The 22,581-nt window shown below is 45.0% G+C and overlaps 1 protein-coding gene across 1 annotated transcript in view; it reads left to right on the forward strand.

Moving 5' to 3' along the window:
- The window catches only part of CTSA (cathepsin A), an 81,476-nt gene extending 67,841 nt beyond the window's left edge, over positions 1–13,635 (forward strand). Inside the window, exon 15 of the mRNA XM_078651902.1 lies at positions 12,413–13,635. Within this exon, the coding sequence (XP_078508028.1) occupies positions 12,413–12,496 (84 nt within the window). The 3' untranslated portion in view covers positions 12,497–13,635. The remainder of the gene's footprint in view (positions 1–12,412) is intronic.
- The last annotated feature ends 8,946 nt before the right edge of the window (positions 13,636–22,581 follow it).

Genomic DNA, 22,581 nt, shown 5'->3' on the forward strand with positions numbered 1-22,581 from the left:
AATGAAACATTAAAAATGCATTAAAAACATATAAAAAGATTAAAAACAGCCCAATTGGCCATAAGCAGCATGTTGTATAAAGTGCATGATACAGTAGTATAAAACATTACACAGTAGAAGATGCATCATGGATTTCTGTTTAGCCGATGCCAATAGTCATTGATTCCGTACGTATAATTAATCATCTGACCTAGTTCTATTGTAGAATAAAAATACATTATACGTACATAGACCAATTATGCATGTTCCATACTTGCCCTCGATTTCACACAGGCTTTTATGAAGCAGCTTATATTGTATATAACATCATCAGTTGGTAACATTTGCAAAAATTTAAATGCCAATTTATGGTCTCTCAAATTGTATTTTCGAAATATCGGCATTAAATAGTGATGGATATACAGTTTGTAGTGGCCACAGAAAATAGAGTAATGCAATAAACTTTGTTTCCCTCCGGCAGAACAAGGACAATCAAGTTCTTCTAAATTCTTGTTATAGCCAAGTGGAAAACTCAATAGATTTACAATACTACCATCTCGGAACCTAAATAGAAGGCTCCGGTTCCATCTTGCTATTGGTTTCGACAAATATCTACAGGGGTTATAAGGTTTATTTATCTTATCATTTCCTGTCTCAGTTAGTGGAAGATATTTGATAATAGCAGGTTTCATTAACACAATTCTCATACGTTCGTCTTTATATATTTCAAATAGTGCCCGTTTAACAATATTCTTGTGAGCAGGGACAATGGTATTTGGAGAGCTAAACAAAGAGCCGTGTCCCACGCTCAGCAGGCTGGTCTTGACTGCATTAAGCCAGGGTATGAGATGGGATTGTTCATGTAATAGACAATCTGTGATTATGCTTTGGGTCAAGGAAGCCGCTGGATTTGTCCATAATTTTATCCAAAAAAGCGTAGGCCTTGACCTAATGAAATCTGCTATATATGGCAACATAAGTTCTTGGTGACAAATGAAAGTTGGTGCGCATGAGGTGCCACCCAGCACCTTCCTGCAGAATCTATTTTCCTCCAGCTGCAAAGGCAGACTATTGCAGTAGCCCCACACTTCTGCTCCATATGTCCCAGATGGCTGACATTGGGTACGGTAGATGTTTAACAGGGGCGTAATCACATCAGCCATTCTTGGTTGACGAAGGGACAAGATTGAGTTAATGGATTTACCAATCTTGTTTCTAGCGTGGGCAGTGTGGTGCTGCCATGAGCCAGTATTGGAGAACAATAACCCTAAATAAGGGAAAGTGCTGGTGCATTTTAATTCATTATCACCACTTTTAATTGAAAGAATATTATATCTTTTTGGTCCACAGTTCATGATAAATGATTTTTTAAAATTGGTGTTTAAACCTAAATCTGACATAAAAACAACAAACCCTGTAATTAATGAACGCAAAGCATTAGGAGTACGCCCCATTAATACTGCGTCATCCGCATAAAGTAAAGTAGTAATGGGGGAACCATTAATAATTGGAACGTCCTTGGAATTCTTACACAGGGCAGGGCTCAAACCATTAATATACAAAATGAAAAGCAAGGGGGCGAGTACGCAGCCCTGTCGGACGCCTCTTCTGATAGAAATATCATCAGATAGGTCACCTTCATTATTAATGCGTACTCTTGCCTTAAGGTCCCTATGTAGATATGAAAGAAAGTATACTAGTGCATCATCTAAACCATAATCAAGCAATTGTGACCATAACTTAGAACGGTTGACAAAATCAAAAGCTGAACTCAAATCCATAAAACCTAAATAAAGTGGGGATTTCTTAACAATAATATATTTGGCCATGATCAGATTTAAGTTGAGACACTGCTCAACCGTGCCCACATGGCTTCTGAACCCCAGTTGGCTGCAATGAAGCACGTTATTATCATCAGCCCATTCCCTTATCCTCTTAAATAGTACCCTACCGAGGACTTTTAGTGTATTGTCAATCAGTGAAATCGGACGGTAGCAGGCCGGATCAGACCTGTCACCTTTCTTAAATATCGGTACGATGACACTGTTTGACCAAGATTCAGGGATGAGGCTGTCGGACAAATTGTTAAATAGATTGCATAATAAAGGGCCCCAAAAATTGACTTCCGATTTAATCTGGTCAATAGATAGACCGTCAGGACCAGGGGCTTTATTACTGGCGCTCTCCAAGATTGCATCTTCCACCTCAGATATTGAGAAGTTCAGTTGCTTAACCTTTTTTAATGAGGATACAGAATCTGTGATAGGGGCTGCTGCAGTATAGATTTTGGAGAAATGCTCCACCCAGACCTCACCGTTTATATTACAGTTGATTGGTTGGATGTTTGAACCAAAGGACCTGAGTGATTTAACTTCTCTCCAAAACCCCGCAGTATCTTTTAGCGAGGCTGTCCTTGTGAGTGACTCCCAATGGTTAACCACTAAGGCCTCGGATCTTGTCCGCAGGGCAAGTTTATATTTAGTTCTTAATTCTCTAACTAGGTTAAAATCCCTAGGTTTAAGTTGTAAACCTGCCCTCAATTCCCTGTTAGCCTTTGAGCATGCGGAGTCAAACCAACGGGGGCTATGATCTGTATTAGGCCTAAAAGGTTTGGAAGATTCCCTTTTAATAGCCCCGCATAAATTACTGAAGGCAGCAGTTAATGCTTCGCCATTACTATCAAGTGACAAGCATGTCTCTATTATCAGAGGATGCTTTTTGATTACCTTAGCCAGGATAGCTTTGTTATCCACCCCTTTCCATATTAGTTTTAGCCTATCGGTAGACAGTACCAGATTCTTTGGCCCATTCTCAGTTCTCAAAGCAGCCTTTATGGGTTGAGGATTGTCTAAATATATTCTAAGTGGGTAATGGTCACTATATGCAGAACAGATGACCTCAGCTTTTTGGATAACATCACACAGGGAAGAACAAAGAAATATATAATCTATCGTGGAAGCACAGCCTTGGCCTATGTAAGTAGGTGCAGATGTGTTTTCAGCATTAGTTCCAGCAATTTCCATAGAATTCACTAGGTTACGGGATGCTAATAAATTCTTAAGCTCTTCACCATTACGACATGGAACACTAGTGCGAAACATATGAGCATTAAAATCACCACCAATACAGATGCCGTCAAAAGGCCCATACTTCCTCCCCTCCACGATGTCATCGATAAAATTAAATAAAGCCAAAAAGTTTCCATTTGGATGGTTAACAAAATCATTATTATAAAAATTAATTATACATAAAATCATCCTGTTAATGTATTTCACAGCCATAAAACATTTGCCTGGTGTAGGGATCTGTTTGGTTTGTACCCCGGGTTTTATCTTAGCCCAGATTGATAGCCCCCCACTGGGGCGTCCCATAGATGAAGCGGAGGCCTTTAAGTTATAACAGCAAAAGCCCTCCACTGTGGGGTTGGCTAAACACCAAGTCTCTTGAAGCAACAAGATGTCACAGTTATTGTTGACCCACTCCAACCATTCTTTAATTTTCAATTTGGAGTTAAGACCCGCTATATTCCAACTTACAAGAGAGAGGACAGAATCCACATGATTATTAACCATAGTTTGGCCCCTTCCGGGAGTCCCTGCCAAGGAACGCAAGGTTTCCTGATTTCCAGTCGTCAGAATTGGTGATGGAACAGCAGGGTCAGCTTCCTTTGTTGGAGAGGGTCAATCTAACATATCCAAACCTGACAAAGGTGCAAATCTATTGTATGTATTAAAAGGGGGGAGTACTGGCTGGAATTGCATAGCAGGTGGCTGAAAATACCTAGATGGCGGATGGAATTGCAAAAAAGGTGGTTGAAAATGCTTAGGGGGTTGTCTGTAGAAATAACCTAAAGGTAGCATAGTGGCAACCGTAGAAATGGCCGAACAATTGCCATTTATGTTGAGCAAATGCCTTACGATGCCTGGATTTTTAAAGTTAAGAACTATGCAATCTCCGTCCTTATCTTTAGGTAGTGGTCCGATCCAGGGCACCCTGCGGACCGATATGATTTCTCTTGATATGTCATATCCAACCCCTTTGTGTTTAGTCAGCCAATCTATGCACTTATTTCGTAGTTGTACCCATGTTTCCCCCTGATCCTCCCTCAACACTGGTACTCCTGCCAGGACCAGAACAAACGGACATGCATCCGGTGGCAGGTGTAAGGGTCGAATGCGCCCTTCATGTTTACAAGGTTTATCAAAACCAGCATAATCAGTACCTTTATTGTTATCCACAGCTGGAGTTACAGCTGTGATAGGTTGAGTATAGCCGTCACCCTTACTAATAGTATTTTTATCATTAGTTCCCAAGGGGGTGGCTTTCCTAGGTGCAGGTGTAGGGATAGTTTTAATAACTTCACTAGTTTTAGCACACTTAACCCCTGTATTAGCAGATCGGGGTTGGGTAATAGATGGTATGTTAGAAGATGGTAGTGTTGTTCCCAGGTTATTCATGCCCTCATCCAATATAATACGGGTGTCCTGTGTTTTTAGTGACAAAGTGCTGCTTAAGGAATCAAGATCTTTTAGTAAACGATCAGCTCTGATTTGATCCAGGATAATAGACCCCTTCCTTTTGGCGACGTCATTTTTTACCAGATTGTCTAATCTGTCCAGTCTTTTAAAAACGTTATTAAACTGGTTGATCATAAGTTTTTCCAAACGGTTAAAAATTGTGTCCACTATAGTATCTATAAGGTTCCCATTTTGTTTAGATAGATTGAAATTATCACCCATTAATGTTGTTTGGGTCCATATAGTATTACCATTGTCACTGGGCTGAATGATAGGTGAAGGGGAAATACTATCTGTATCAACTGGGTCTTTGCCTTCCATAGGAACAAATACCGCCCCCATAGATTTTTGTTTGTTCCACAGGTTTTGGGGGGTGGGCTGACTTTTATTCAATAAAGGTTGTTTCCTTTTATTGGTGCTTTGTTTGATAGTGCCTCTTTTTCTTTTTTCCCCTCCCAATTTATTATTACCAGAGTCTGTAATATCCAAAGTAATAACATCACCCAGGGGAACAGTTGTGTGGATTTGGCTAGTTTCTACTTGTGTCGGTACCAACGATGTTGATAAGGGTATCGACTGTAGGCTAACAGCAGCAGTTGTTGAAGGTGCCGAATCTGTAGCTATGTAGATAACAGTATTTTCGTCTTCCACAACAATAGGCACATTAACAGACGGTTGTAAAGACTTAACTACAGTAACCTCAGGGATGATGTGTGTATTCCCGTTTACACAGTTAGTAGCGCTCGGTATGTTGTTAGTGGCAAAAGAACCCATGGAGAACCTCCTCTCAGTCTCTACTATTTCATTAAAAGCAGTATCAATCAAAGTTTCAAAAGATGTAAGTAGAGAGACGGAGGTATCAGCCCCCTGGGATAATATGTCAATTTGAGTAGTGGTATCAGTAAAATCACCCATGTTAATACGTACTTTCAAGCAGATCTTAGGGGGGTGGCCCGCCCGACCACAGTCGACCACGGACGGCCACAGACGGCCCGCCCTCTGCCCGGGCTCTGCCCGGCGACGTCCGCGCGCGTCCGCGACGCGGAGGGCGAGGCTCCGCTTTGTAGCGCCTCCGGGCGCGGGAACAGCGGTGGCAGGAAGTCCGCGCTAAGCCCACTGGGAGCTGTAGTCTCTAGCCGCTCCTGGGTGTTGATGGCGGCGAGACTCACAGCGTAGGCAACCCAGGGACCCAGGGACTGAGGCAGAGTGCTGGCGTGACCACAGGTAAGCGAGAGCGCTGCTCAAAACCCCCCAGTGGTACATTGCCTCCCCATTGCTGTACTGTATCTAGTTGTACTACAATAATACCCTTATTAATAAATACTTTTTGATATCCGATTACGTCTATTTTTTGCAACATGACTGCAACTTCTAACTCTGACAATCACAATTTTGGCTCCAGTTCCTTACACACCTGCATGCAATAGCTCTATAATTTGGCAGCCCAATAGAATAGAATATGTTGGTAAGTGCAAGTAAGTCCACATCCCAGTAGACAGACCTTGCTGGTAGATTGGCCAAATGTCTGCACCTTGACAGCTGTATAGTCCGTATGGTGGGGGATTTTAAATTGTATCTATTGAAATCCCAGCTTACACTTCACATGGAAATATGAGTGTGTCCTCTCTTGGTCCATAATTAGCACAGCCGACTTCTCGTTCCCACCGTCCTTTTAGGCTTTGCCGTTTTTTCTGTGCTTACATCATAAAGCTATAGTGCTATAGTTAGTCAAACACCCAACGTAACACCTCCACACCCCTCACCCACTGACGATAATCGTCCCCCTTCCCACATCGCACATACCCCCACCCTCCCTTCCACCCACACCACACCACCCCACTCCACCCCACTCCACTCCACTCCACTCCACACCACCCCACCCCACACCCCGCACCCACTGTCGAAGATCATTCCACCCACTCAACTCCACCCCACCCCACTCCACTCCTCACCCCGCACTCATTGACGAAGATCGTCCCCCTCCCCACATCTCACATACCCCCACCCTCCCTTCCACCCACTCCACACCTCCTACGAGTCTCACGGTACCCACAACGGACCGGAGCATATCTCCCCTCCTCCGCAGTAGTTGTCTCTCTCACCCTATCCCCCCCCCCCCATTCTCACTCCTCACTTCCCCACCCCCCCAACCAGACACACGGAGCTCACCACCCCTCGCTCCTCAACATCCCCCCCGCTCCACCCCCCCATACTCAGCCCCCACTACCTTCTTGACACCCCTATTGTCTTCAGTCTTCACTCTTCCCATAACTCTCCGGCGTCGCCCCCCAACGACGTCCCCGCCCTTACGTCCCAGCCGACCCATCCCTCACCCACACCCCTCGCCCACACTCTCTCTCACCCATCGAATACCACCCCTCTCCCTGTTACTGCAGAACACTCCACTGACAATGGCACACCCCACCCCCCTGTCCCCAGCTCGCAGTCCAGCTTCCTATTCAACAACCTGCCTACGGCCCTCATCTCCAACGCTAGCCCCAACTCACAGCTCGACCTGATTTTAACAACGCTCCTACAAGTCAAAGACGAGGTCCACACCATCAAAGAACTTCTCCACACACACCCCAGACAACACCGACCTACAACCAACACCTCTGTATCCAACAAAGGCCACACCCTCCGCACAGGCCCTCGCTCTCATCTCGCTCCAGGGGTGAAAAGGGTGGGCTTACACTTTCCGCGCTGGCCCACTATCCCCGACCGCAACAACACACACCGCCCCCGTCGCGCTCATAACTCCCTGACGGTTCATGACTTAAACACCCTCCTCCGCTCATATGGCCCTGGCCCGGTAAAGCGCACATCGCCCCCACAACTCCCCATACCCACAATTCTCTCGAATCCCATTAGGCACCCAACTCTAAGCAGCAGATGCGCCATCCCCAGCAATCTCAGAAAAATACCTCTCGCACTAGAACACTCGACCACCCCTCTCACCCCCAGACTCAAATGCATCCTACTCAACTGCAGATCGGCCCAGAGGCACTCCTCCAACATTGCAGATCTCGTCACATCAATGGATCTTGACCTAGCCATTTTGACGGAAACATGGTTAACTGAAGCCTCCACTCCTATCATGGACATATTAGTCCCCCTCAATTACCACATAATTAGACTTGACAGAACCGGCAAGACGGGCGGGGGAATCGCATGCATTTTCAGGAGCAACCTCGTGGTTACTAAATTAACTTCCCCCTCCATCACGTCTTGCGAGCTCATCTGTCTTGATATCTCCAGCGAGGGCAAACCAGTATGTGCTCTACATCTCATCTATCACCCGCCTAGGGACAACCTCATCTTCACCCAACAACTCATGGACACGATCTCATCCAACGCTGGTCGGCAGATACCGCAAATATACCTGGGTGACTTCAATCTCCACTGGAACGATCAGAAAGACGCAGTGGTGAATAGTCTCAAATCTTTCCTTGACGCGTCTAACCTCACTCAAATATGCAACAGCCCAACACACGACAAAGGCTCCATACTTGATCTCATCATCGCCAACGAAGACTCCACCCAATTAGGGGCAATCCAACCTTGTGATTGGTCAGACCACCACATTATCTCCTTCTTCATCAATGAAAAGGTTAAACCTGTCTCGGCTCAACCCACCAAATCTAAGATCTGGAAAAGGGACATGAAGAACCTTAACCCCAACTCCCTGCCTCCCCACCTCACCAATAGCCTCCTTCCCCCTCCTGGCACCTCTGATGTTCAATCACTGACTGACCACTACCTCAACTCTATGAATTCAATAATCAATGAAGCCGCCCCACTGCAACTAAAGAGAGTCTCCACCAAGATCTCGAACCCTTGGTATGATGGCAGACTCAACGAAGACAGGCGTGCTATGCGAATGGCAGAACGCACATGGAGATCAGTCCCCTCATCGCGGCATCGCAAAATACTTAAGAGCAAGAGAAATGCCTACTTTAGGAAAATAAAGCGCGCAAAATCTGATTTCTTCAGCCTTCAGCTGGACCAAGCAAAAAACAGACCAAGAAAGCTGTTCGAACTAGTCAAAACTCAAACCAAGACGCAACCCCTACTCTCAAACGACACAACAAACATCATCCCACACTGTGAAGACTTTTCTGCCTTCTTTAAGCTAAAGACCGACAACATAAGGAGTGACCTCCTTAATGATGTAAGACGATACCCGAGCATCACCAAAATGCCCGACACCCAACCTAAAAATAACGCTTCCTGCTCGTCTTTCGAAACCTACACTGAAGAAGCAATACACAAACTGCTCAGCACCTTGAAGCCTTCTAATCACCTCACAGACCCACTACCTGCCAATGCTTTTAGAGACTTCATCCCCGCTCTTCTCCCACTCTGGACAAAAATCATTAATAGCTCCCTTCAGTAAGGTCTCATTCCAGACTCCCTCAAAGTGGGGCAAGTCACGCCCATACTCAAGAAACCTACAGCTGATCCGGTTGACTTAAACAACTACCGCCCTATCACCAATATCCCCACTCTGGCCAAGCTGTTGGAAAAATGTGTGCAACTCCAACTAACAAAACACATTGACCAGTTCGAACTCCTCGACCCTCACCAATCAGGCTTCCGAGCGAAACACAGCACGGAAACGGCCATGACACACATAATTGATGACGCCCTCCAAATCCTGGATCGCAACGACTCCTGCCTCCTCATTCTCCTGGACCTATCCTCAGCATTCGACACGGTCAAACATGAGAACCTATTAGAGCTCCTAAATACCAGAATGGGCTTATCCGGGACTGTACTCAAATGGTTCACTTCCTTCCTACACAACCGATCCCAGAAGTTCAAGATTAACAACGTGCTGTCCGCTCCAGTGCCAGTAGATTTAGGCGTCCCACAAGGATCTTCCCTCTCACCCACGCTGTTCAACCTCATCATGGAACCTCTCGCTACCCTGCTCCAGGCATCCAATGTACACTTCCACATGTATGCCGATGACACTCAACTATACCTAAAGGTGCAATCACCGGAAGATATCAAACTTCTGAACTGCACACTTAGGAACACCCAATCTTGGTTGGCCGACAATCACCTCAAACTAAACGCGTTGAAAACTGAGTTCCTCCTGATATCACCCCCTGCGAAAATTACCACCACCCAAATATGGCTCAATCACCTAACAGCATTCAACGTCCAACCCACCATCGTGGACTCTGCGAAATCCTTAGGCATCACACTTGACGCAAAGCTCAATATGCAACAGCCCATTAGCAAAGCAACGAAAGGAGCTAACTTTCAAATCAACACTCTAAGGAAACTCAAACCCTTCCTCCCAGCCAAGGACTTCCAAACTGCTGTACAAGCACTAGTCATCCCCCACATAGACTATGGAATTGTGGCCCTCAGCGGTCTCCCTCAAGCAACAACAGCACCCCTAAGAGCCTCCCTAAATGCGGCCGCGAGACTCATTTCGGGCTCAAGGAAACACTCTCATATAACCCCTGACCTGAAATCGCTGAAATGGCTTCCCCTCGAAGCCAGAATACAATTGAAAATTGTGGTTATGACACACTCAGCCATACACCACAAGGCTCCCACCTACCTCACTCAAAAGCTGACTATATCAGGAGGTTCGAGATCCAATAGAAGTACCAAAAGTCTGCTCCTGAAACCTCGCAGATTCCGTAAGGAAAAAAACCTACAAGCGCTCCTTCTCAGGAATGGCACCGAGGATCTGGAATGCACTCCCTCCTGAAACGAGGATTATCTCCTCCACTGTACTCTTCAAGAAAGAAGTGAAAGCCATCCTTATGGCCAAGTTTACATGATCCTCACTGTTGCTGCTCAGAGTCTATGCACCGATCTTGTAACGTTGGATAATTAGTGATCCATTAACTTTCTGTTCATGATCTATTGACCTCTTTTGCAGTTGGATCATAGACCCTGCACCGTCCTATAGTATTGTCTTTTGAGGGTTTACTGGTATCCACTGATCTCTATGGCGGCTGCATCAGAGTCTCTGCACCACCCTATCCTAATGTCTATTTGAATGTTTATTATTAGCTCTAGTCCTGTATTGTAGCTAGCTCAGACTCAGCACAGTCTTATACTTTTGTCTAATTGAGTGTTCTCTGCTACCTCATGATCTCTATTTTAGTTAGATCAAAGACTCTGCACCGCCTTATTTTACTGTCTAGCTGAGTGTTTACCTGTATCTTATTGCACATGATTGTTATCCTATTATGCTACCTTTCACTATACTGTACCCAATTACTATGTCTACTCACCCTACTGTGAAGCGCTCTGATATCTGTTAAGATCTTGTTCGCGCTATATAAAACTTTGAATGAATAAATAAATAAAGGTTAAATACACCTGTGATACTGCTTTTTCTGCCATTTAGTGTCCATTGGTCTGTACTTCCACACTTTGTTTTCCTTTCCTTGAGTCTAGGAGTCCACCGTGCTTTTAGGCTTTGCCGGTTCTTCTGTGCTTAAATCGTAAAGGTTAAATACACCTGTGATACTGCTTTTTCTGCCATTTAGTGTCCATTGGTCTATAATTCCACACTTTGTTTTCCTTTCCTTGAGTCTAGGAGTCCAGAGCAATCCTAAGTTGAAGGTATTTTAAAGTTTGAGAGCCTTGTAATATATAATTAGTTTGCAACTGTAGAAATGAGGTGACACCCAGTGAGCTCCATACATCCTATAGGGCATTAATGTAGATTTTATCCTAGTCCCTCACCTACTCGGGTGATTAGCTTTTGTAACCTGGCTCCCAACAGCAGCATTTTCATAGTAAATTTCCTTTTCCAATTTAACTCTGATAAGTTTAGTCAAGGTTTTGATCACACACTGTATCCAAAGGCAGGCTGCATAGTTTCTCTTCTGTATATAACACAGAAACGTAACCATTTTCTTACAACTTATACTTGTCAATTCTGAAGGGTGCTTCTTCCTGGGGGCGAACATTCCTTAACTTATTGTTATCAATTGTGCCGCTTTGTAAAATTCCCTGACATTGGGAAGAGCTTCCCAACCTCAAATGTACGCCTTTGAAAACTTGCCATTGCAATCCTAAGTGAACCACCTTTTCACAGTAACAAATTCATCACGTATTTCCTTAACAAAATCTGTCTGGCACTATAGGTGGTGTATTTTGGAACATGTACATTCATTTTTGGAGCGCTGTTATTTTAAATGAAGCAAACGCAAGGAGATGATGGACGGAGCGCTGAAACAGACACTTGCCCCCAGGCATAGATCTGGGTTGAATCCATCCTCCTTCTGTAGCTCACTTTGCCACCCGAGTTCAGACCCAGCTATATGCAAATCGGTCTTGACCCTGTGCCTCATGGGAACAGTCCAGCCCGAACTGCCAAGCAAGGTCTTCCCTGAACTGGAAACAATCATCCTGGGACCGGTTTCTGGGTAATTCCCTTCATCAGCCAGGCTAGCTTGAATCCTGTGGCAAAGTGAGCAAGGGACCCATGTCTGGGCACACCCTGCCAACTTAGGGCGAACTTGGAAGTTGAAGTTGCAAAAAGATTATTTTTTGTAATAGGCTGTTAAATCTGTGGTGTTGAGGTGGGATATGTTTGTGAAAAAGGGGTACTCAGTGCTAGGCTATGTTCACAGTAGTGGTCTGGGCTGTGGAGAGCAGAAGGTGGAAGGAGAAGAGGCCAAACAAGATAGTGGTGGGGTGTGCAGGGCTATATTCATGTGTGGACTAATGCATTGCCTCCACTCTGCTAGATTTATCACCCCACTCATCTTATTTTTGTGTATGTAATCAAAAGTACATGTATATTTTGTGTGTGTGTGTGTGTGTATGTATGTTATATATACGTGTTTATATGTATAAACACACCTTGCATTTAAGATATATATATGCTGATATAATTATAAACGTTTTAAAACTTTGGATTCCTTTGTTCCCAGGGAGCTGGTCATATGGTGCCAACAGATAAACCAAAAGCCGCATTTACAGTTTTCAGTCGCTTCATAAAGAAGCTGCCATTCTAAAGAGGAGAAGATATTGGATGAAGAGAACAGCTTTGTGGCTCTCGAGGGACGACTGATCGGCCTTTCACTCCCACCTATTGACTTTGCTGCTACATGCTATGCCATAAACACAGGGATTTACTGGGTGCAGAGGGATATTGTTTCAACCACTTAATGTGCACCTTTCCCACTATGCACAGACCTGTTCTCATTGCAGTGGCTCACAGTGTAACCTTTGCACGGTGTTGTAAGGAAAGAAAGATGCGTATTGTTGGTCCAGCTACATTGAGTAGCAGTCTTCAAATAAGGCTATGAACTACCTGATGTGTATCCTTGATTGTACACTTATACAGAAGGCTTCAATTACTGTTGTACGCCCATGTCATTCTTGCACTGAGAGTTAACATCTAACTGGAAAAGACCCTTCATTTAAGGCTCCTCTTTACAAGCAGTAGCTCACCAGATTTCCGTAGTGTTGCTTTGAGGTCTACCTCATTTGAAGCATTTCCCTCTCTTCTTTGTTTTGCTTTTATAGTGCAGGGGATGCTGGGAGCTTTGGCAGATTGGACTAGTCCGCATCCATGGTCATATATGGCACGTCATCAAAGGGTCAAATGTACTTTATGACGTGCTAGGCTTCTCCTTTACCCTTTGTATGGCCAGGCTTTTGTTGTGGTCTGGAATCAAGGTGCATTCAGGAAGAGTTATGGGTAGAAATGAGGCGCAAAGCTATTGTAGCACATGTTGGCAAACTCTTCCTGTGCAGTGCAATAGCACCTAATTTTCTCTTTATTTCTGCAATGTATCATCTCTAGTCTCCATCCTTCATTGCCCCTTTCCGGACACAAACATTCCTCAGGCTCTTAGGAAGGGGCGGTCACTTGAATCAAGGGGATTTTTTAATGTTGATTTCTTCATTGCTGATGTGCCCGTTTGTGTGGATTCTTGCTGAAAAAGAAAAGTTTGCTTAAAGTTTGGGATCAATGCTTGGGCTAAATGTGATTTTGTTATGGGTGAAGCAAGCTTGTTCTCAAATAATAGGACTGTATTTTATTGAGATTTGTACATCCTCTAATCGTGTTTCAATGTATGTTTTGAATATTCTGAGTAAATAATTTCCAATTGTGAAAACTGTGCAGGTGGATTAAATGGAGACCGCATGGGGGGGTGCTGAGGGGTCTCTGCATGAATAGCTTTTCAGACTGGTTTGCTTTTTCCCCACATTTAATGATCCAGGCATTTTAATATCCTAGAAGCTAATATTTTTTCTCATTCCATGATGACCAGTATGGGGGATAACATTTCCCCACTTAGGGCATTTCAAAGTTTCCCTTTCCTGGATTGCCTGTTATAGTCAGCCGGTACACTGGATACCATTAATATGTCAATTTCCAATACCATTGCTTTTTCAACTTAATTAAACTTTGAACCGTCTGTGCCTCAGACCTCAAAACACCATTTACCCAATCCTCTTTTAAATATATTCTCCCACATCTTGCCCAGTGCCTGGAACCAAGCAGTCATCTCGCTTGATCAATATTTGTAAATCTCCTCTGTGTGTGTTGGCATTATGAACATGAAATCCACAATGATATCCCCATGCCATGCATTTATTTCACTATGCAATTAAATTAGTAGAGCCATGCAGACAGTCTGTGTGGGGGCCTTAGCTATGGCCACACAATTGAGTGACTTGTAATCATTCAGGACATAATGTTTGCAATAAGAATCTGTTACATATCCACATGTTGTGGATATTCCGGCCATCTTGTGTTTGTTCTGGTAGGTGCTACTTTATTTTCTCCAAACTTTTTATTGTGAGCGGCGACAGTAGTAAATACCCCCACACCACCCAGTGCGATGTTCTCCAGTATTGGGGTGTCTCTCATAGATTCACATGCTTGAATATTCCCCGTTGTCGAAGTGGGAGTCCTACTGTACATAACACAGCAATGTAGCCATAGCACAAGCATATATACATAAAGAAAGCAAAAAACCATAGTTTTCCCTAGATAGACAACACATCACTTCTATGATATATCAGTCATTATGTTGTGGTCCAAATTCCGGCCAATCAGGCATCAGCACCCTCTTAGAATGTTCTCCTCAGAGGCTCAGGTCCTCAGATTTTCTACCACACGTCGTGTGAAGGAAGTCTCCCTTAGCTCTGCTCAGTTTTCTTCTAATTTCTTCCCAGAAATCCAATTTTATGATGTCTACTACCAAGAAGTCCCTCTTCAGACCTTGTGGAACCTGTGGAAAACAGAGACTTCATTCTGAAGATTCTCATAAAAAGTGCATATGTTGCCTATATCCTGAACACCAAGTTAAGGATTGTAAGATATGTAGAACCTTCTCTGAGAAGACCCTGAAAGACAAGGATGGGCTCTTCTTCTGTGGATACAGAAGTTGAAGACTTCAGAGAACCCTCTCTCAGATGTGGAGAGTGTGTCTTCCGTCAAGACTTCTTCAGCTTTGAACAGAATCAGTGACCATCAAAAGGTGTTTCCAAAACCTAGAGTGGTGAAGAAACATCATATGGATCAACCTTCAACTTCAAGGGGGTGAGTTCTCCCCCTCAGAGTCTTGCTGCACCTGTTATGCCCTCTAAATCTGACTCTTGGGCGTCAAAGACTTAATCTACGCAGTTTTTACCTCAGAAACTGCTCATTTCGTCGACAAGCTCATCGTTGCTTCCCCCGTCGACGAGAGCTGCCGTCGTCGCGGCTACCTCGATGACTTCAACATCTTCATCTATGAAGCCGGCTATGATCCTGTCGTCAGCATCTTCACCGTCTACGTTAGTATCTGTTAAGGTGAGGCCTATTTCGTCTACGGTGCCTTTGACCTAGTCGACGGTGTCAAGCAAGCTGAAAAAGAAGATTTCGTAGTCGACGGTGGCTTTGTCGACGGTGGCTTTGTCGACGGTGGCTTTGTCGACGGTGGCTTTGTCGGCGGTGGCTTTGTCCGCGGTGGCTTTGACGACGTCTGTAACAACTGCTTCCAAGGCTTTAGTACCATTTGAAATCTTCAAGTTCTCTACTTCAGTGGCGACATTCTTCTTTGGATAAACTAATGCCGATTCAAACTCCTTCTCAACCTCCAGCTGAGTTATTTTCTTTAAATGATGAAGATTCTGAAGATGATGATAGATTCCGGGCTGCTCACAGTCCCTCCGAACTTCTCATAAAATGTCAGGCCTCTGATGAGGATGAAGACCTAGAGGAGAAAGAAGAAGAATATGATTATTCTACTTGTGGCACGCAACCTGAGCCAGAACCTCTCATGGGACAGATGCCTTTAACACTCATTTCAAACCTACAATTCATGCTAGATGATTACTACCGCCGTTTTCCGAGTTCAGTACAGGCCTCCACAGCACCTCAAGCACTTCAAACACCTATTCAGCCTCTTCCTACTAAAGACCCATTAATCACACCTTCTGCGTCAATGGCCAAGACTGTTAATGATGATGACGATGACAGAGAAGAGGGTGAGCTGGACCACAGATCCATTCTTTCTGAATGGGACAACTACCAAATTCAAACGCCATCTCCTACTCCAGCTCCTCTGGATTCTCCACCAGTAGACATAGGGGTTTTAATTTACTCATGGAAAGATCGGCAAAAAGATTCCAACTTCCTATGACAACAACAGAAGAAGATTGTTTCTTATATGATTTTAAAGAACAGCCTCAAAAACAAGTGCGTTCTATTCCCACCATCTATTTATTTGGCAAGAGGGACTTAAAATCATGCAAACCCCAATTCAATCCCAGCTATTCTGCCGAGGCTGGATAAAAATACAAGGCACTACAAATACACCTGCTTATCGAATTTCTCACTTAAGTCAAGAAAAAAGTGCCCCACTGGCTATTACACCAACCATACAAAGCTTACACACTACCTTACACCAGTGCTGAGAAAGAGGACATAAAGGATATGATCCACAAATATCTGTACTAAAAATAGTGATCCATTTTATTAAAATACATACACAATTATGCTTCAATTAAATAAAAAGCAAGATACATAGCGGATTAAAAACAGAGAAATAAACCTAAAAATAAAAAAACTAAATAGTGGTTACATAGGACAGTAAATTGGGAACAAAGAAAAGAACACTAGTTCCTAATTCTAGAGGAGACTACTCAATCAAGTGAGTATTCAATTGTGTCCACAATGGGTAAAGATTCAGTATTGATCATACAGTACAATTGTCCAACAGATTTTAAATAGTATCCTCTTCATTAAACATCAACGCGTTTCGGTGGGCCTATAGGTGAGCGGCCAACACCTTCAGGAAATAAATTATGTCCCAATCACAATATAAATAGTTTGTAGAAACAAACAAAACAGTAAACATTATACAAACCCACAAACATGGTTGCACCCTCATAATCCAAACCCCCATACATTTGATACAGCGTCCCTATGTCCAACATCTCAGCCAACTGGTGAATACTTAGTGCACTCATATACTCAACACAACCATACATCATTGCCTGGATAGTATGTGCCCATAAAGAGCATCAGCATCCAGATTTTTATCAAGAGGATTTATTCCTTATTTTATACTGTTTGTAATTTAAAAAGGTTCAGGGAGTATTCCAATAAGATCAAACCCAGGGGCCTATCAGCCTCCCTACTAGAGAACCCTCCTACTAACAGCTAAGCTCACCGTTTGATTAAAAAAACTTTATATATATATATATATATATATATTACCTACTGGCGGTCGCCAGTAGGTATATATAGTTAGGATTTTTTCTCTATGGGATTTTTGAAAATTCTATGTCTAATAACTTTGGCGTTTGTGGACGGAATTGGCTGAAATTTTCAGGAAAATGGCACATTTTGTTTCTGAGCAGCCCTTGAAAATTTGGGGGGGGTTCGTCAAGGGGGGGCCGAGAAAAAAGGGGGGTCCCAAAACGTGTTTTTAACATTGAGTTTTCCATAGGGCGGTTGGCCTCACTTTTAGCCCGAACGGCTGAATGGATTTGCACGAAACTTGGCAAAATTGTAGGGACTGGAAGCCCGATGTGCCTTTTGTAGGTCTCAATATATGTGCTTCAGTGGATTTTGAGAAATTAACGTTCAAAAAAAGATATATATCTGTAACAGCGGACCGGGCAGCGCTCCAGTTCGCGTACTTTTCGCGCAACGGAGCTTTGTGAAGCGAAGCTGATTGGTTCTCCGGCGTCTGTAAACATTCCAAACAGTCCGTAGCGGCCGCCATCTTGTCTCTCGGTAGGATCGAGAGACAAGAGGAGGCCAAAGCGAAGGGGCAAATGACCATAAGGGGGCATAGTAGATCCTCGCTGACCCCCTAGGTTTCATGTGGAGGTTTTAAAAGGGCCCCGCGGGGCAAAAAAAATAAATAATAATAATAATCGAACGGCTGAATGGATTTGCACGAAACTTGGTAAAATATTAGGGACTGGTAGCCCGATGTGCCTTTGCTAGGTCTCAATATATGTGCTCCAGTGGATTTTGAGAAATTAACGTTCAAAAAAAGATATATATCTGTAACAGCGCTCCGCTTCGCGTAACGGAGGTTTGCGAAGCTGATTGGTTCTCCGGCGTCTGTAAACATTGCAAACAGTCCGTAGCGGCCGCCATCTTGTCTCTCGGTAGGATCGAGAGACAAGAGGAGGCCAAAGCGAAGGGGCAAATGACCATAAGGGGGCATAGTAGATCCTCCTTGACCTCTTAGGTTTGATGTGGAGGTTTTAAAAGGGCCCCGCGAGGCAAAAAAAAATAATAATAATAATAATCGAACGGCTGAATGGATTTGCACGAAACTTGGCAAAATTGTAGGGACTGGTAGTCCGATGTGCCTTTGCTAGGTCTCAATATATGTGCTCCAGTGGATTTTGAGAAATTAACGTTCAAAAAAAGATATATATCTGTAACAGCGCTCCGCTTCGCGGAGATAAAATTATATCTGTATTACCTAGCTGTTGCTAACACCAGTTAGCGACGGCTAGTAGGAGATAGCGACCATCTTGGGCCCCACTTTGCATGTGAGTGATATTTATCACTAATGACATGCAAAGTGGGCATGCCAACGCTAACATCGCTATCTCCTATTATCAACTTTTGGAAATATTCGCGATAAGCGCGAATATCTCCAAAAGCTAGCACCTGCCCTGAGCAGTTCTAAGGCATGTTATCCAATGGGAGGTGGATAACATGGCTAAGAGCATTAGCTCGGTAATGCATGAATATCGCTGAGTTTTCAGCGATATTAATGCATTGCGGTCGTTTTTTATCGTATTTGCGATAAACCTTGATAATAGCAAGGTTTATCTGCGATAATTTCTGACGATGCTTAGCGGTAAAAAAATCGTTGCTAAGCATCGTTAGGGATAAATATCACTTAACTTTGGTAATATGCCCCAACGTCTGTTAACGTTCGATTCGAAGGAAATCAGGAAGTGTTGAAAAACATTGTCTGCGCCATCTTGCCTTTTTTCAAATGCCACACTTTTGTCGTGCACGGCAGTCATTTTAGATGCCTTGACCAGACCCACTCTGTGCACGCTGTCGATCCTTAGCATGACTCCCCACCCTCGCAAGCATCTCCCCCAGGCAGTGGTCACCCCCGCTCTCTGTCTTATGCATGGGTAATAAACCACCCCCCATCTGCGCTGCTCTTCCCTGAGAATCACACCCTGTGCCCGCCCGACACCTCCCTTTCGCCCTATTCACTACCGCACCCTCTGACACTCCTTTTCCTCTGTGTCCGATTGTCCAGGCCGGTCCTAGGGTATCAGCTAGCCCTGCAGATGTAGTTTATGGCCCCAGCTGTAAAGAATCACCCCTCTTCAAAGGAGTTATAGTAGATCAAGGCCCACACTCGATGAGATCCGTCACAGCAGACGCGTTCCTATTATCTGAAAACCATCCTGTATTGTGATTGGGGAGGGGACCGAGCCTGAAGCGGAAGATTCCAGGGATGACTCTTTGTACATCAAAGTTTTTACAATTATGTGTCACATTAAAAATATATAGCACTCCAACAAAGTAGTAAGATTATAAAACTTTAATAACTTATAAAAATATATACAAGAAAACAAAAACAGTAATAACATATAAACATTTTTAGGGAAAAACAACGAAGTAGCGGTCGGCTGTGCGAATAGTCCCAACGCAGCACAACGTCCAGATTTCTGGCGTGGGGCGTCGCGGGGGGTGGGTCATCAGTAGCAAACTGTTGTGCGAATAGTTCCAAGGCAGCAGAACGATGGCACCAAGGTGATGTCCAGTAAGTTGCCGCACTGGTTTTGGTATCCTACAATGCTGCTCCGAATAACGGCGTGGGGCGCCCCGGGGGAGGCGGCGTGAATGGGCCTCTCCAGGTGGAGTGTCATCTGTTGTAGTGGGGCGCCCCTTTACCGTTTCAGTTGCCATTCCGTCCGTTTTTGGTCCACTGTGTCAAAAGCCGCAATTCAGCTGAGTTGCGCCCACTCTTGCGGTGCAGCGATAGGCGGCTGTCGCAGGACTCTCAAAATGGCGGCAGGCTCTTTCCTTTTTGGGCCTGGTCCACTGAAGTGGCCCTGGGACACCTTGGAAATCGGACGCTTGTCTGCTAGGTCTTGGACCCCATTCTCGAAAGCGTCCCCTCCGCCTTGAGGATTTATCAAAAGTTTTGGGGGCCCCCGACTCCTGTAGGCTTCTGGTGGGGAGCGGTTGCCATGATTGCTCGCGGAATGACCACGACGGAGCTACGAGATGGTGGTGCTCTCATGCTGAAGCCAGCTTCAGTCTGAAACATCCAGAAACAAGGTGGGGCTTTCATCGTTTGGGAAAAAAAATAAGTTTTCATCCAATGAAAAGTGTTGTTTTTAGGTCATATGATCAAGCCTTCCATCATTAGGAAACCAAAAGTAAAATGAACCAATGAAAAGTTTTATAAACAAGTCACATGACCTGTTATGCGGCATAGGGTATAAAATGCGGAGAAAATACGTTGGCACGTGAGGCGGCGTCAGTAGCGGACCGATGTGCGAATAGGCCGAAGGCAATACAACGCGCCAAGATCCGGATGGCACCGAGGTGGTGTCCAGCAAGTTGCAGCACTGGTGTGGCCATCCTACAATGCTGAAAGTCGTCGTGGGGCGCCCCGTTGGCCTGTGAGTTTGCGTCAGTAGCGGACCGATGTGCGAATAGGCCGAAGGCAGCACAACGCGCCAAGATCCGGATGGCACCGAGGTGGTGTCCAGCAAGTTGCAGCACTGGTGTGGCCATCCTACAATGCTGAAAGTCGGCGTGGGGCGCCCCGTTGGCCTGTGAGTTTGCGTCAGTAGCGGACCGATGTGCGAATAGGCCGAAGGCAGCACAACGCGCCAAGATCCGGATGGCACCGAGGTGGTGTCTAGTAAGTTGCCGCACTGGTGTGGCCATCCTACAATGTTGAAAGTCGGCGTGGGGCGCCCCGTTGGCCTGTGAGATGGCGGCAGTAGCGGACCGATGTGCGAATGGGGCCAAAGGCAGCGCAACAATATTTTCGGAATAGAAGACACCACAAGGCGCTGAGATGCCAAGATCCGGATGGCACCGAGGTGGTGTCTAGCAAGTTGTGGCACTGGTGTGGCCATCCTACAATGGTAAAAGTCGGCGTGGGGCGCCCTGTTGGCCTGTGAGATGGTGTCAGTAGCGGACTGATGTGCGATTGGGGCCAAAGGCAGCGCAACAATATTTTCTGACTGACACCACAAGGCGCTGAGATGCCAAGATCCGGATGGCACCGAGGTGATGTCTAAGTTGCGGACCGATGTGCGAATGGGGTCAAAGGCAGCGCAACAATATTTTCTGTATGGAAGATACCACTAGGCGTTGAGATGCCAAGATCCGGATGGCACCGCGGTGATGTCTAGCAAGTTGCTGTACTGGTGTGGTCATCCTACAATGCTGAAAGTCGGCGTGGGGCGCCCCATTAGCCTGTGAGATGGCGTCAGTAGCGGACCGATGTGCGAATGGGGCCAAAGGCAGCGCAACAATATTTTCTGAAGAGAAGACACCAAAAGGCGCTGAGATTCCAAGATCCGGATGGCACCGAGGTGGTGTCTAGCAAGCTATGCAGTTGAGTTGTGTGCGCACTTGCGGCGAATAGGTCGAAGGCAGCATAACAATGTTTTCTGAATAGAAGACACCACAAGGCGTTGAGATTCGGTTACCACCGAGGTGATGTCTAGCAAGTTGCCGCACTGGTGTGGCCATCCTACAATACTGCTCCGAATAACGGCGTGGGGTGCCCGAAGGGGGGGGGGGGGAGGCGGCGTGAATGGGCCTTCCTAGGTGGAGGCTCGTCTGCTGTAGTGGGGCGCCCCTTTACCGTTTCAGTTGCCATTCAGCTGAGTTTCGGCTGCTCTTGATGCTACAGCGACAGGCGGCTGCAACAGGACTCTCAAAATGGCGGCCTGTTCTTTGGATTTGGGCCTGGTCCACTAAAATGGCCCTGGGACACCTTAGAACTCGGACGCTCGATTTTTTTTTTCCTTTCCTGTACATGCAAAAAAAGGTAAATGCCCGGTACGTTACACGCTTCATCTGCCACGATGAACTCTCCAGAGGAACCGAAAAAAAATAGTTATGGTAACTATACCATGCATCGTCATATGGAGAGGTGGCACCAATTAATTATAGTGCTGCATAAAAGAGAGATTTGGAGGAGAACCCCTGACCTGCTAGTACATTCATCAAAGAAGTGGCACTGACAGCATCAGAGGCAAGGGAAACGGTCCCAAATATTTAGAAGAACTTTGGAAAGATTAAAATGACATGTTTAGATTGTGGCAAATTAATTTCATGTGGACAGATGAGTGTTACTCTAATAAATACAGCATATGAACATCATCATAGTCGATGGTTGGTAGAGACATTTTGACTATATCCTGGACCTGCCCGTCCTCGCCCAAAATGGCGCCGGAATAAATGGGACTCGTAACTCCTTGTTGTGTACTGGTTGCAGAACCTTGAAATCACGAGATACGTATGCAGTTTTGAAGCACATGGCGGGCGGGGACGAGAATTGATTGAATATTTCGACATCCCTATTGATATTAAGTTCTGATGTGTTATTGATTACTGTACTATTGAAAG

This window comes from Lissotriton helveticus, chromosome 7 (genome assembly GCF_964261635.1).
Source record: "Lissotriton helveticus chromosome 7, aLisHel1.1, whole genome shotgun sequence".
NCBI lineage: Eukaryota > Metazoa > Chordata > Amphibia > Caudata > Salamandridae > Lissotriton > Lissotriton helveticus.